General features: G+C 39.9%; 1 protein-coding gene across 4 annotated transcripts in view; it reads right to left on the reverse strand.

Moving 5' to 3' along the window:
* ATP6V1A (ATPase H+ transporting V1 subunit A) overlaps positions 1–13,742 on the reverse strand; it is a 30,800-nt gene that overhangs the window by 15,982 nt on the left and 1,076 nt on the right. For 2 of the 4 annotated variants that reach the window (XM_068957476.1, XM_068957487.1), the window contains exons 2-4: positions 5,586–5,695; positions 1,942–2,036; positions 412–540 (exon numbers count right to left, since the gene is read on the reverse strand). In XM_068957476.1, the coding sequence (XP_068813577.1) occupies positions 412–540; positions 1,942–2,023 (211 nt within the window). In that variant the 5' untranslated portion in view covers positions 2,024–2,036; positions 5,586–5,695. The remainder of the gene's footprint in view (positions 1–411; positions 541–1,941; positions 2,037–5,585; positions 5,696–13,742) is intronic. The other 2 variants (XM_068957468.1, XM_068957495.1) reach the window with 1 other exon arrangement.

Below are 13,742 nucleotides of genomic sequence, written 5' to 3' on the forward strand. Positions count from 1 at the left end.
CCCACTTTACATCTCCTACTGAAGTATCGCCAAGCAGCGTTTTCAAAAGCAAATAAAAAAAATACATGCAACACATACTGCTTGGTAGTTCTGTCATTTACGGCTGACATTTGTCAAGCAGCATGCTGAACAAGGATCTAGGAGAATATAAGTCCGTTTTAACTCAAGTATTGAAATACACTACTTCATTTCCATGTAAAACAAAAAGCCTCCTCAGCACACTGCAAAGTAAGATAATAAGGATCTACCTCAACAGCTCTAGAACCTACAAAAGATGTGCAGAACGGATGTTGCTGCCTGCAGGCATTGGAAACACTGAGCTCTGGTCCCAGTCAGCTTTGTTCACTTTCTTTACTATAACGGTCACTTTGCACAGTCATGCAGGCCCCAAGGGACCAGTGAAAAGGATACATGTTTCTTCGTATACCTGGACAGTTGCCAGATCACCTTCCAGTCGGATAATTTCCCCCACCAGTTCACTGTGGCCTACTCGTACTAGTTCATACATAGCAGCACCTGCCATGTTGCAAGCCGTGACCACTGCAGAAGAAAGACACCTGGGTGAACATTTTCCCTGTGGTTCTGCAAACCTACTCTTCAGAAGCTACTGAGAACTGGACAACATAACATAGTATCTGTCAAAATGCTAGGCTTAAATAAGCAATTCTTCCTTTAAGTTAGCCAGGCCACGTTGCCATCTATCTAAATTAAAACACATGAGAAAATAGCAAAAGCTCATCTTATAAGAGTTACAGAAAGCTGTGGTTGGGGACTGGCATTTTCAGGCTTTTCATAAACTTTTATTTACCTTGGTAGCATTTGGATGCTTTTACAACAAACGAAATAGATAAATTCAAGGCACTTGATAAAGGCAAAACAATTCCATCTAGAGTGATAGATGATTATAAAGGCTTTAAGGAAATGCTATTTTGATGTTTCATTTTGTATAAAAGTAATGAATATTTTATGAAATGTAAGATAATCTTCAACAGATGAAGACCATTTTACAACAGCTTTTTGGTCTGAAACCTCCTATAATTCAGAGTTAGATTTCAGCCGGTTATACACTGGCTTCTAAACAAGGCCCCGCTGGCTTAGTACAAAAAGCTACAACACCAATCTTGAGTTGTGTGCTCACATACTTACATAAAAAGATATATTCTACTTAAGTAAGAGAGAGCTGCATCAGTTTAAAGTTTGTTTTAAGCATCACTTCTGCACTTAAAGAATTGGCTCTTGCTTAGGTACATATTAGCCAAGAAATTTCTCATTCAAAGAAGCCACATTAACAAAAAATACATGCTATTCTTCCATTCTCACGTTCCCATCGTTTCCTTCACCTCTCGAAAAGAATGCAGGAGGGAGCAAAAGAACTAGCAGAGAGTCTCCATGTATTCAAAAGCTGGTACAAAAAAAGTGGTGCAACTGTATAGGAAGGGTCCTCCTTCTTCCAGTTCCATTACCCTCATGCATTGCTACTTTCCCTGGTCCTCGCAGCTTGTGGCCTGAGCTCCTCCAGAGGACAGACACACAACAGCTCGACAAAGAGGACTAAGTACTCCAGAGAACAAAGGGTCAAACCGGATCTCAGTGAGAATGGACTACACATCACATACCCTTTTAGAGAAGCTCAATGCATCATGCCTGCAGATTTCTGACCAAGTGGCTTTATCTCATCCAAAATGCTTGCTATCATGGTTTTTTTTTTTTTATTATTCATCAGTCTGCTTCTCGGTTGTTACAACTTTAAGACTAATGAGCAGTAACACCTTGTTAGTATATCTCAGCCTTATCAGAGTATGACACAGTCAGCGGTCCTTCTTAAAAAGGAGGAAAAAAAAATCAACCTGAGCTTTACTACTTCTGGCAAGTGAATAGGAAGATCTCATAAAACAGTAGATGAAACAGAATCTATGATTTCCTCTGTCAAATAATACCTACCAGGTCCTGAGATTCCATGGACATAGCCAACAAAAGCCTCTCTGTCCTCATCACGGATTTTGGGTAGCTTGGAAAAGTCCATTTTGCCTGTTCAACTGCACAAGAGGAAGAGGAAAAAAAAAAAAAAAAAGTCAGTTCTGAATAACAAAAGACATGTGTAATAAGCTCCTCCTCTTCTTCCCCTCTGCTCTCTCCTTGATTCCAGTTAGAAGAAACACTGAAGAATTTTGAAGTCACGTAGCCTGAAGCACTTTAACTGCTCTTTCACAGCTACACAAAGTTAAAGAGTAACTCATTTAAACAAAATAAGAATGAACATCCTCTACTGCAAAAAGCCAGGGGGTGGAACATCACTCTATAACACGTTCCACAAAAGACTGCTGGAGTAAAAGAGATAGGTTATACTCCAAAGATATCGTAACACTGTTGGGCTAATTTCAAGCCCAATAACAGGATATTTAAACACTAGAGAATGTCTTCTGCCCTCCACATTTCATCTAGCCTTACTCATAACATGGACTTTTGTATGATTCTGAGTCATTTCCAGACTGAATAATAAGAGAACGTTTTGGGGCTGCTTTAACACCAGCAGTCTCTAAAAAAAAAAAAAAACAAAAACAATGCTACAAATATTAATTGTGGAAATTCTATTTTTGCTGTCTCAAAATGCTGGGACATAGTGCTCAGAGTGAAAAAAACATGCATTTGTGCCAGCACCAGCATGCAAGCATGAGAGCCAGCTCTACATGCTTCACAGTTGGCAAAAGATATTCTGCAGTCTTTGATCTCAGTGAAACCTGTGGAGCATTATAGAACAATTCTGCTGAATAACGAGCCCAAACCCCTAGCTCACAACAGTTCAACAACAGATTGACATCTCTTGACAACAACTGTTTAGAGAAGCTAAACGGTTGGAACAGGAAAGCTGTTTAGAAAACAGACCTGGATCCATGTTTGTCCTGTAACCGACAGTTGGGCTGATCTGCTTCTGGTGCTGATAAGAGCATTTCATGGTTCTGCTTTGTCAGCCCTCATCACACTGTGTTTCCGTGGAAACGGATCAGTGTCAGAGAACTGCAAGGCAACGTCTACTCATTGCTACTTTATCCATGTAGTTATAATACAACACTGGAGAAAGGCACAGTATGGTAGTCTGAGAATACACAGCCCTCTGCGAATCAGCAGGGCGTACCCCACAAAAGCTGCATGGCTCAGGGACATGAACCGCATGAGCCATTCATTTAGACTGACAGTTGTCTTGAGAAGCTTAACTTCAACCCAGCACTTTCTGCAAGGCAGCAAACATAGAAGCATACTCAGGCTTGAAAACCTGCCCTGTATACAGGAAGGAAAACATCTACACTGCCACCCCTTCCATGTTTTTAATGAATGCTTTTCAGTCTGTTCTTCAGCTGCAGCAGGCAGTTGACATTTGCTGATCTCAAAACCTTAGGACTGCTCTCCAGCTCATAGATCCTCTACTCCTCAGCCTCTTCATCAGCATAAATGTTTTAAATCAGTGGCTCAGCTCTGTAAGAGAAAAGGATGTCCCATGATCCAGAACCCCTACTCATCCTGAACGAATAGCTTTTTCCAGGCTCCAGCGCTCACTGGAGTGGATTGTGTAAGATGGCCACCATTGACTCATTCCCCAACAGCCGCCCCAACGGTTGATCATGACTCAGTCCCTACCAGTCCGGACTGGAGCTCTCATAACTTAAGAGCTCAAAAGCTCTGTAATCAGATACCTGTTATATCTCCCTATGACTGTTTACCCTTTAAGCTGCCTGTTGTTTAGGACCAGAAGGCAAGTTTTAGTTTTACTGCTTATTTCTCAAAAATCCCCTCTTCCAAACTGCAGAGGGAGGCCCCTGTAAAGCAGTCCGACAGTTCCCAAGCAGCTGATCAGAACCAATCCTGATCTAACAGACCTCTCATTTTGTTTGCTTTGACTAATTAGAGCATTGCAAAAGTCGAGCACAACTGCTTTTCCTATGTAAAAAAGCAGCAGGTCTTAGAATTCCACCCAAAACATTTATTTCAAGATACCATGCAAAACCTCTAGAGTCCTGCTACCAAAATCTTCTCCAGAGGTACAACAAGTAAAGGGCTAAAACAAATTCTCATACAACTGAACTAGCGACAGTGACAATTAGAGAGCATAGGGTCCTATATGAAAAAGGGTCACTATTGATTTACCTCAGTAAGCAAAAGAGCAGGAAGAACATTGGCCAGTTTCAATTTAATCTAACTTTTCTTCACATCCAAGTCAAAACTGAAGGTCAGCTGACTACTGCTTGAAGTAACTGCTTATCTTTTGGGGGGGGGGGGGTAAAGAACCACCTCAAAACAGTCACTGCACCATTAGATACCTTTATGTCCAGCATGTGCCTCTCCTCCTTGTGGCTGCTCTGCTTCCTCCTCCCTCCCGTCCTACAGTCACCTTCCCCACTTACTATCCAAGCCAATTGACATGGAAAGGCATTCCTTCATTAGATCACCTATGAGTACACCAATAAATTCAGTCTTATTCCTAATCTCTGTCATCTGTACTGACTGCTTTTAAACACAAACATACACTACCATTACCAGTGTAAATGAAACTGAAGTCTTCCTCAAGTTTCTTTGCTCCTTGTCATATGCAGCTCCAAACAAAAGTATATACAGCCTAAAGCCAATGCTCACCCAGCTAGGCTGACCCCTTTTTAAAAGGGGCTACACGTCTTTTAACATTGAACAAAAATTAAGAAAAAAGTGCTCTGCTATCTGTCTCTGCAGAGTTTTCCTGTGCTTACTTGTGTATTGGCGTTAGAGATTTTTGTTTTAGATGGAAAAATCTTTGCGGGCAGAGATGTTTTATCCTGTACTCTTCAATATCTGGTATGCTAGTCCCCAGATGGAAGGGAACTTCCTAAAGCACATCATCAGAATTTGCTAAACAGCACTTCATGTGTGCGCAGACAGGATTTATTGATCTCGTAGGCCAAGGTAGCTAGCCATTTTGGAAATCTACTGAATTCTTACAGCCTTTTGGAGGCCTCCCACCGACAGAGAATTTTAGGCACTATATGCAATCCATTCCTACAAAGCGTGCTAGCACACCTTCTAAGGGTACTAGCTTAATTTTAATTCCCGTATCATCAGCAGAGATGCAGCTTGTATCTCGTATAACTTTTAAGCAGGAATTGCGTTTGTCTTAATAAACAGGTGCACTACCGACTTTAAATATGCTTTTAAGGTCCAACATGTTCGTATTCTGCTTAATACTGCGAGAAACAAAAATATTACTTGCTGCAGAACCATCTCAGATTGAAATGTGATTTATAAAATCATAAAAAGTCATTTTATAGTAATAATTTAACAAGAAAGGCCGGTAACTTGAATTTTCTATCTTGATTTCTCCCTAGCACAGTAATTTGGCTACCCAGTGACCCCAAAAATGCTGCTCTCAGTGCAGGAGAAACCTGTTTTCTGCTACAGTGCCTTGTTTTTGCTTTGAACAGTTGATCAGTCCCATTATTTACAGAACAGAGTGCTTTACTACAAAGACCTCTTCAAATTAGGATCCTAGCATGATTTTTTGGAAAACCCTCCTTACAGCAATGAAGAAAATCCAAGACTATTTAATAAACAAAGATTCTTACCACGTTTTGCAGAAACGAGGAGGAACAAAAATCCAGAGGCCAAATGAAGCCAAGCCAGAATTCAGCGGTTAAGCACCATCACATATGAAGTAAGTGTCCTTCTAGTGTCCCTACACAGGAGGATGAGAAAGCCTGCTGCAGAGGGGAAAGAAATTCCCGACACACAGCAGAGGCACAACCACCTGACTTGATGAGTCATCAGGCTCTCCCCCAGCAGCACAGAGGAATGCCGCAATAGCAAAGCGAGCTACCTTCAAGCCCAGCTGAACTCCCATCTGTGCCCTCCTGAACTGCGCAGAAGTGAGCAGAAGAAATTAAAAGCAGCATCATTCATTGTAAGGACCTCCTACAAAGCCAATAATCCCAATGTCCCAAAATCACTCTATAAAAATCCCTGAAAGAGAGCGAGCGCTTTCTGCTAGAGTCAGTTTACCTGTTTGCACTCTAGCGTAATATATCCACGTCAGCGTATGTTCTGTTCTGCAACAGCTTAACAGAACCATTTAACAGATTGCACAGGGCAGTGCTGAAGACATTGCAATACCAACTGCTTGAGTACTTAAGAATAGGTATTGATTCTTCTCAAAAATAGCAAATCTCGTGGGGACTCACTGCTGCTATAATTTTTTATTAAAAAAGCCTCTACCTAGTCAGCAGAAGCACTGGTGAAACTGCATAATTATGCAGACGGATGCCTCACATTGAGTGACAGCTGCTGGAATCTGTTGTTGAAGGCAGTCGCGCACCAACATCACACTCTGCCTGTTGCACAGAAGACGAGCTATGCAGTCTCTCTCCCCAGAAGTGCCATGATCTAAAGAGTTCCCTGCAGCCTTTGCAAGTTCACAAGACTAACTTTGTAAGGTCTACGATTAGCAACTTGTCAAATTGGAACAAGAGCTTAAATACAACAACCAAAACTGTAGCACAAGACTAACTACTCAGAGTCAGCGGTATTACATTAATAAGTTAACAGTGCTAGGATTCATTCTGCTGGAGTTAACTTTGAGCTATAGTCATTGATTTTACTATACCCAAAATAGACTGATGTGTTTTGACTTCCTAGAGTAGAAAAAAGGACTTGGAATACAAGCCCTTAAATGCAATATCTACGAAAGCTTAATAGACATCCACAGTGAAACTTAGCTAAATAAAAACTTTTTCCAAAGAAAACCTCTACCCCTCTTCCTCTGACTGACAACCTAGACTGAACAAGTTCTCACTTCAGACAGGATACTACAGAGCACAACCCACACTGGCCAAACAGCTTCAGGGTTGCATTTGAGTCATGCTTTAGAACTGAGCCTGTCAACACTTTCCTTAGTTCACCTGAACAGATTTTGGTACAGTACATAAATCCCACTGCCCACATATGAGGATGTGTTGCAAGGGCCTCATAAATTTTATGATAATCACCGTCATAGATTTCCTGTAACTTGGACAGTTTATACTTCCCCTTCCAACAGATGAAATTTTAAGAGGAAGTATTAACAAAAAAAAAAAAAGCCATGCCTAAATTATTTGACAAATGCAGAAGTTATTCATTGTTTCTTCATCTAGAATCCAGGATATTCTCTCCCCATAGGGAACCATATGCCCAGAACACATGTCATTTGCAATGAAGTTGAACAGTATTTTCAGAAACTTGCTCCTTAAAGCTATGCAGAGTTATAAGTTTAACATAATAAAACAAGGAAAATTATTCCAGACTTCTCAGTCACAGAACCACAGAATCATGGAGTTTGGTAGCCAACTCTGGAGATTGTCTAGTTCCACCCACCTGCTCAAAGCAGAGTCAACTAGAGCAGTTAGGATTTTATCCAGATAGGTTTTAAATATCTCCCAGGATGGGGACTCCACGACCTCTCTGGCAACCCTCACAGAAAAAAAGTTTCCTTATGTTTAAGTCGAATTTCCTGTATTTCAGTTTGTGCCCATTGCCTCTTGTCTTTTCAATTGGATACCACTTCACATTTTCTTGTGTTGAACTTCTTGAGATTCCTGTTGGCCCATTTCTTCAGCCTGTTGAGGCTCCTCCGAATGGTAGCACAACCATCCGGTCTATCAACTATTCCTTCCAATTTTGTATCATCTGCAGTTTAAGAATATCATGCAGGATCCACTTTCTGTACTCAGAGAGATGTGCCTTATTTTCTTCCTCTTACAGACATCTGAGAAGCTAACTGTACCGTTTTTGCCATAAGCTCGGAGCTAGAAGTATTGTTTTTTAAACTCAGCGATACATTCTTCCATTTATACATTTGTACAGTTTTATTTGCCAAAGAGTGCTTTGAGAACACCTCTATTCTCGACAGGTTAGGAGTTTGCATATGTGATACTTAGTTGCAGGCTGTGGATCGAACTGCAACCACCCAAGACCAATCATTTTGCCTGCAACTTGTTCTTCAGACCTATAAATCCCTTCCTCCCCTCCTCTATTGCTGCCTATATTGCTACTCAGGTAGCAGGTAAATCCAGGTGCATTCAAGAGAAAAGAAAGGAACCAGAATTATGCTGCCACTGTCTGCATAGTACACTGGTTCTGAAGTCTGATGCCTTCAGGAAAGACAATGGCTACAGGAAAGACAATGGCTACAAAGTGAGATTGTGAAACATGAATTCGTGAAGCCCGCCACAAACTCCTACTGCTCCTGCTATCCTCTTCCTCAGGATAAACGGGTATGTGCCTGTGGGAATAGTAATACATACAAGCCCGATACTTTCGGCAAACATCATACTGTGCACACTTACTAAATAAATATATATTATATATATATACACACACACACATATATAACATACATATTTATATCTAATACATAAATAACATAACAGACTCTCCCCTACTGCAAAGGGGGGCTGTGAGGCCTACCCCTGCAAGAAGCTCCACCACAATAAACTGTTACTCAAAGCATCCAAGCTTTTAGTCAGAAGCCTGAGAGATTTCTTCAGTTAGCCCTGGAAGCGACCAGAAAAAGCTGTTGTGTTCGGACACGACTGAGAATTCAGCTGGCAACGATCGATCTAGACAGAAAGGTAAGTCTTTCAGTGCATAACTGTTTTGACTCACTGAAGGTTTGATCAGCTCAGTAGATATCCAGCCTTCTGACTTCAAATACAGTTGCCATGCTATATCTAGAATTGGTAAAGATCATAGCTTTATCAGTTAAAATACCGCTGGTCATACCAAAAGCCAGTGTCCATGTGAACAACTCTTCATCAAGTGACTGGTTATAAACTACAGTGTTCCATAATAGGTTTTTCTACACTGATTCTTCTTTCCTCTCCAGAAGCCCAGAAGGCTTCTGTAGAAGGGCTCTAGAGGTTGAAATGGATGATCCTCCTGTTATTTCTTAGTTACTACACTGCTTCATTAATTTCCTACTGCAAAAAATGACACGTTTTTCAGACTGCAATGCATCCTGCCCTTTCTTTGCCTTGACAGACCTTCACCCAAAAGAAAGAGTTAATGCAACAGAGGTCCAAGCTGCAGTACAGAATACCAAAACAAGATTCATGGCTGTGTCCCACAGTGACCTTTTCTTATCCTGATCCTGTCATCCGACTGTTAGGGGTGAGCAGTGCTGTGGCCCTCTGCTTAGTGCAATACTCAGTCATTTCCTCTAGAAGGGCAATAGTTTCATTAACCTCACTAACATTACTGCAAAGCAAAAATCCACCCTTGCTTTTATTAAATGCAACAGTCACTTTAGTTTAGGTGCATTTGGCATCATTACTTGAAATATTTCTTGTTGCTTTAGCATTTAAGATGACAAACATCAAAATGAGGTGAACCCAAAGTCCTAAGGAATTGGAACAGCAAACTTTACTACAGTTCAGTAGAGTAACTCCTGAATAGTCAGAAAAAGTTGTAGTTTAAGGGACAAAAGGTGTGCAACCTCATAAAACGACCATTACTCGATTTGTAATCAGGCTCAGTTTTACATACAGAAGCGTATTGGTAATTTGGCCCACTGACAACATACCAGCTTCCCAACAAGCTTCACCACTACCTAATCCACTGTCCCTAAATGCTGTAAATGTAATAGCTAAAATATTCAGCACAAGTTCACAGTAGGCATAGCATCATTATACTTTAATTTTGGTAAGAGTCTTTAAAGTAAGGATATTACAGAATCTTCAGTTTATTAAGTGAGGTATTTGACAACCAGCTAGTTTGGAGAGGTGAAACAGGAATAATTTGGCATGAAAGCCTTTGAGAAAGATCTAATATCCTTAGAAGTACTCTTCTACAGCACTTTCTTATAATGACACCCCTGGATGGAATCACAACACACACATACTGGGCACAGGAATCCAGTAAAAGGAAATAACGTTGAGGCTGACTTTCCCTGTAATGAAAAACTTCACCTTGATGCTTTAAAGCAAGTTGAGCCACATCTGGAGATTTTATGTTTGATTACCTGAATTATTTACCGTTTCTTTAGAATAGTCAGAGCCACATTAAATTTTAACATTGTTTAAAGTACACCTTGTGGCTGTTGTCTGAATACCTACACGGTGATATGGATTTATCTCATGAGAATAAAACCCTGAAGATTTCAAGGATCTGGAGGAAATTCACACAATTGAATTGACTTTTAAGAAGTCTTCCCAAAGTTATCTGCATGTAATCAATATTTTAATTTATTTGAAAAGCTTTTTTTTTTTTTTCAAATGTTCCTTTAACAGTGAGAAACAAAACTATAATCACGAGAAGGGATAAATGTTTACCACACTAACCGAACAGATTTCTTGGAAGATGTAATATCCTCTGCTAGATTAAAAATACTAGGATACAAGCAAACCATTCCTCAGGCCCTTAAAGGAAACATGCATACTTGAAAGTTTCTGTCCAGTTGTTTAAGCTATTCTAATAAAGGCACAGTTTTGTGCCTATAAAGCTACATATAGGCTTTCCTATCACACTTCTGTCCGTTATAGCACTCAACCATCACAAATACAGTAGAATTACTGCTCATGTTTAGACCACAGAAACGTTGATCAGCCTTATAGATATTCTGTCCACTTATCTTCTACATAGTCTTAAACAACCCCCGCCACACCCCACCCCAGCATACAAGCACAGTTTATAACATCTTCTAGATGGAACACAGCAAGGAGAAGATTACAACTTTACAGGACAGATTTCTTCATTTTTCTTGGGATGCAGCCTGGCAGAATGAGTTAGTTGGACAGGCTGGTCAGCTGAAACTCACCAATACACTAAGATTTTAACTTGGCTGTGAGATCTTTACAATCTGAGTAATCTTCAGCTGATGAACTGATGACTTTGATATTACAGAGATACTCTCCAGGAACACCGTCTGCTGTCTCTCAAGAGTTTGCATCTGCAACGGGTCATTTTTTGGCAGAAGGAGTTTTAGTTCATTTAACTATTTACTAGGACTAGTCTCAGTTGTTAACTTAGGTAGCCATAGTCTTCAAGATTATCCTTCTCAGGATTAAACAGACGTCACATAGCTAATGCAGAAAGCCCAATGTTATAGAAATGTGGCAGTGGCAACAACCTCCCATATCAGATTTAGCAATCTCTAATGACTTCTGATTTTAGCACTTTAAGATACCCACAACAGACTCCCCAAAATGCTGTAAGCTACAACAAAACTGTGACAAAGCTATGTCAAACTGCCACCACGCCTATGTTAGATCTCTATCAGATAAATTATTTCTGGAAAGAATGAGGAGTGACTCTGAAATTTACTGTTGGACAAGCTCAGAGAAGTAAGCAAGCTGATGACCTGAGAAAATAAAATACAGCAGTTAACACTGATCTTCATCTCCCATTTGGTTAAGTGATAGTAATAAAATCTGACAGACTACTACTCTCAGGATTTATTTATATATATCTTATGAGTTTTCAGAGTAAGTGTACCATTTCAGTAAAGTCAGACATTATGAGGCAAAGCTCATTATAGCAGCCATATAATAAATGGAAGTTTAAAGAGACAGCAACAAACGATCAATCTTTTTAAGAAACGGGGGTACTTTGTCCAAAATTGACAGAAAGAGGAGAAATAACTGCTTAGATGAAACAAACAAAAAAAGGTTTACATGAGATGGATTGTAGAACACATTGCCATGAAGTATTACCAAAACTAAGAATTTAGTATAAGCTTCGCTTCCTACTTTCAAAAGCGGAAAAAAATACGAGAGAGAAATGTTTTTTTCAGAGCATAAAAAGAGATGCACGAATGACACCCAGAAGATGCAGTCTTCTTGGCAAATCACCTACAAGTCCAACAAGCAAAACTTATTCCTAACAGGAGGAAAAAGCTGAGATGTTTAGATTCATTCCATTTCCTCTCCTGGAGTAGATCTCCATTTCTAACTGGAAGACTAAAGAAGTCACATGTCTGAAGTGAGTAAGAGTGAACTAGTATGATATTCCACATGAGTACATTGTCTGTTTCCCTTGATAGTGTTCCATTCTAAAAAATCATGTGGATACCACTGTTTAAGAATATCTCAATATTTCCAAGTCAAAAAAAAGAAAATCTGCTTGCCTTTGTAATCAATCATACAAGTAAGAGAGAAAGAAAATCTATTTCAGTTTTTTGTGGTAACTGCTATATAACTGCTAACACGTTTCTGGGCACTGTGGTAAAGCAAATTAAAGAAAAAGAGTAACCATTACCTGGCCAGCATGCAACATTTTTTGGTCAACATCAAAGTGACAAAAGATATCAACTAGGATCTCCACTCGTTTTAAAAGGCAGATGTCTGATTAGGAACACAGCTTAAGTCGACAAACAGGAATTTAATAGCACGGGGGAAAAGTGCAGGAAGGGATTCTTTGTGCTCAGGAACTCAAAAAGCCAGTATTATGGTATCAAAACAGAAGAGACGAATTGTGGCGCCTCTCATTGAACTCTCTGGGGGAATCACATGAGCGCCTGACGGTATATAGCCCCCTTTAGATGATAACACGTAACACCAGGACCCAGGTGCGTCTGGAAGACAAACGCATGAAGTAGTACTGGGGAAAAAATGAAATAGTAGATTGAAGTCTACTGACTATCGGGGGGGGGAAGGGGGAAAGAGTTAACATATATGTAGATTGAAATAAAAGCTAAATTTAAGCTAAAATTGTGTAAAAACAGAGCACGGTGTATTAGTCTTTCATGGGTGAACCTTAACAGTAGCAATATATCTGTAGAAAAATATTTGTGATTTGGAAAATGGAAAGACTGCATTTATAGGAAATTGAGATCTTGTGTTGCTATTGCAACACAAGACTTCAACCTCCATTTGAACAGTCAGCTGATGCCAGCAGACATTTTCCAGCCTTGTCTCAATTTCTCCTTCCACCTCCCCCCAACTGATGTTCAAGGTTATCATTTTTACTGTCACACTTTGGCTCCGACTACAGAATTAATAGTAGGGCTTTCTCCCTCCATAAGAGAGTAAAACAGATTTCAAGAAGGATATTTGACATAGTAAAGTGGCAAGAGGAAACAATCTGCAATGTTTTTGGTAACTGACAGACCTATAAACGCTGATTTCACTTCACATGTTCTTAAGACGAAAATAATAAAACGTAGCTACTATTACTATTAAATATTTAAGTGTGATAGCCTTCAGAAACACCTTTAGAAACATTGGTGCTCTGCAGATCTACAGCAGGTGAAAGTCAGCACAAATATAGCAATTTACAGTATGTTAAGGATCTGCCTCACAGCTGGCCAATGCCAACCCACCCTGAGCACGTTTTTGCTGAAATGCTACAAATGGCTGGGCCAATAAACTACCTTCAGGAGGCTATCAGCAGGTTTTCCTCCTTTTCCACCTCCTCTCCACTCATCAAGTGGTATTAGCATTTGAAATACCACAAAAGATCAAATAACCAGTGTACTTTCACTGAAGTGTTGCATTACAATGAATAAAAAACCACTACCAAAATGCTTTTTTAAAATTATCTCCAGCGGGACTCCAAAATCCCTAATCAAGGGAAACGAGTAAAATTTGAAGAAGGAACCGCTGTGAGTAACCATATTGAATGGGCAGATCTTGATACGTATATAATCACATGCTCTGAAGCCACAGCTATCTGTGACAGGAACAGTATCATTCAGATTCCAGTTTCCTGGAGATGTTTTATGAATTTAGGCGAGTTTTAAATGTGACGTTTGGAAT

Source organism: Struthio camelus, chromosome 1, assembly GCF_040807025.1.
Source record: "Struthio camelus isolate bStrCam1 chromosome 1, bStrCam1.hap1, whole genome shotgun sequence".
In the NCBI taxonomy this organism is placed as follows: Eukaryota; Metazoa; Chordata; class Aves; order Struthioniformes; family Struthionidae; genus Struthio; species Struthio camelus.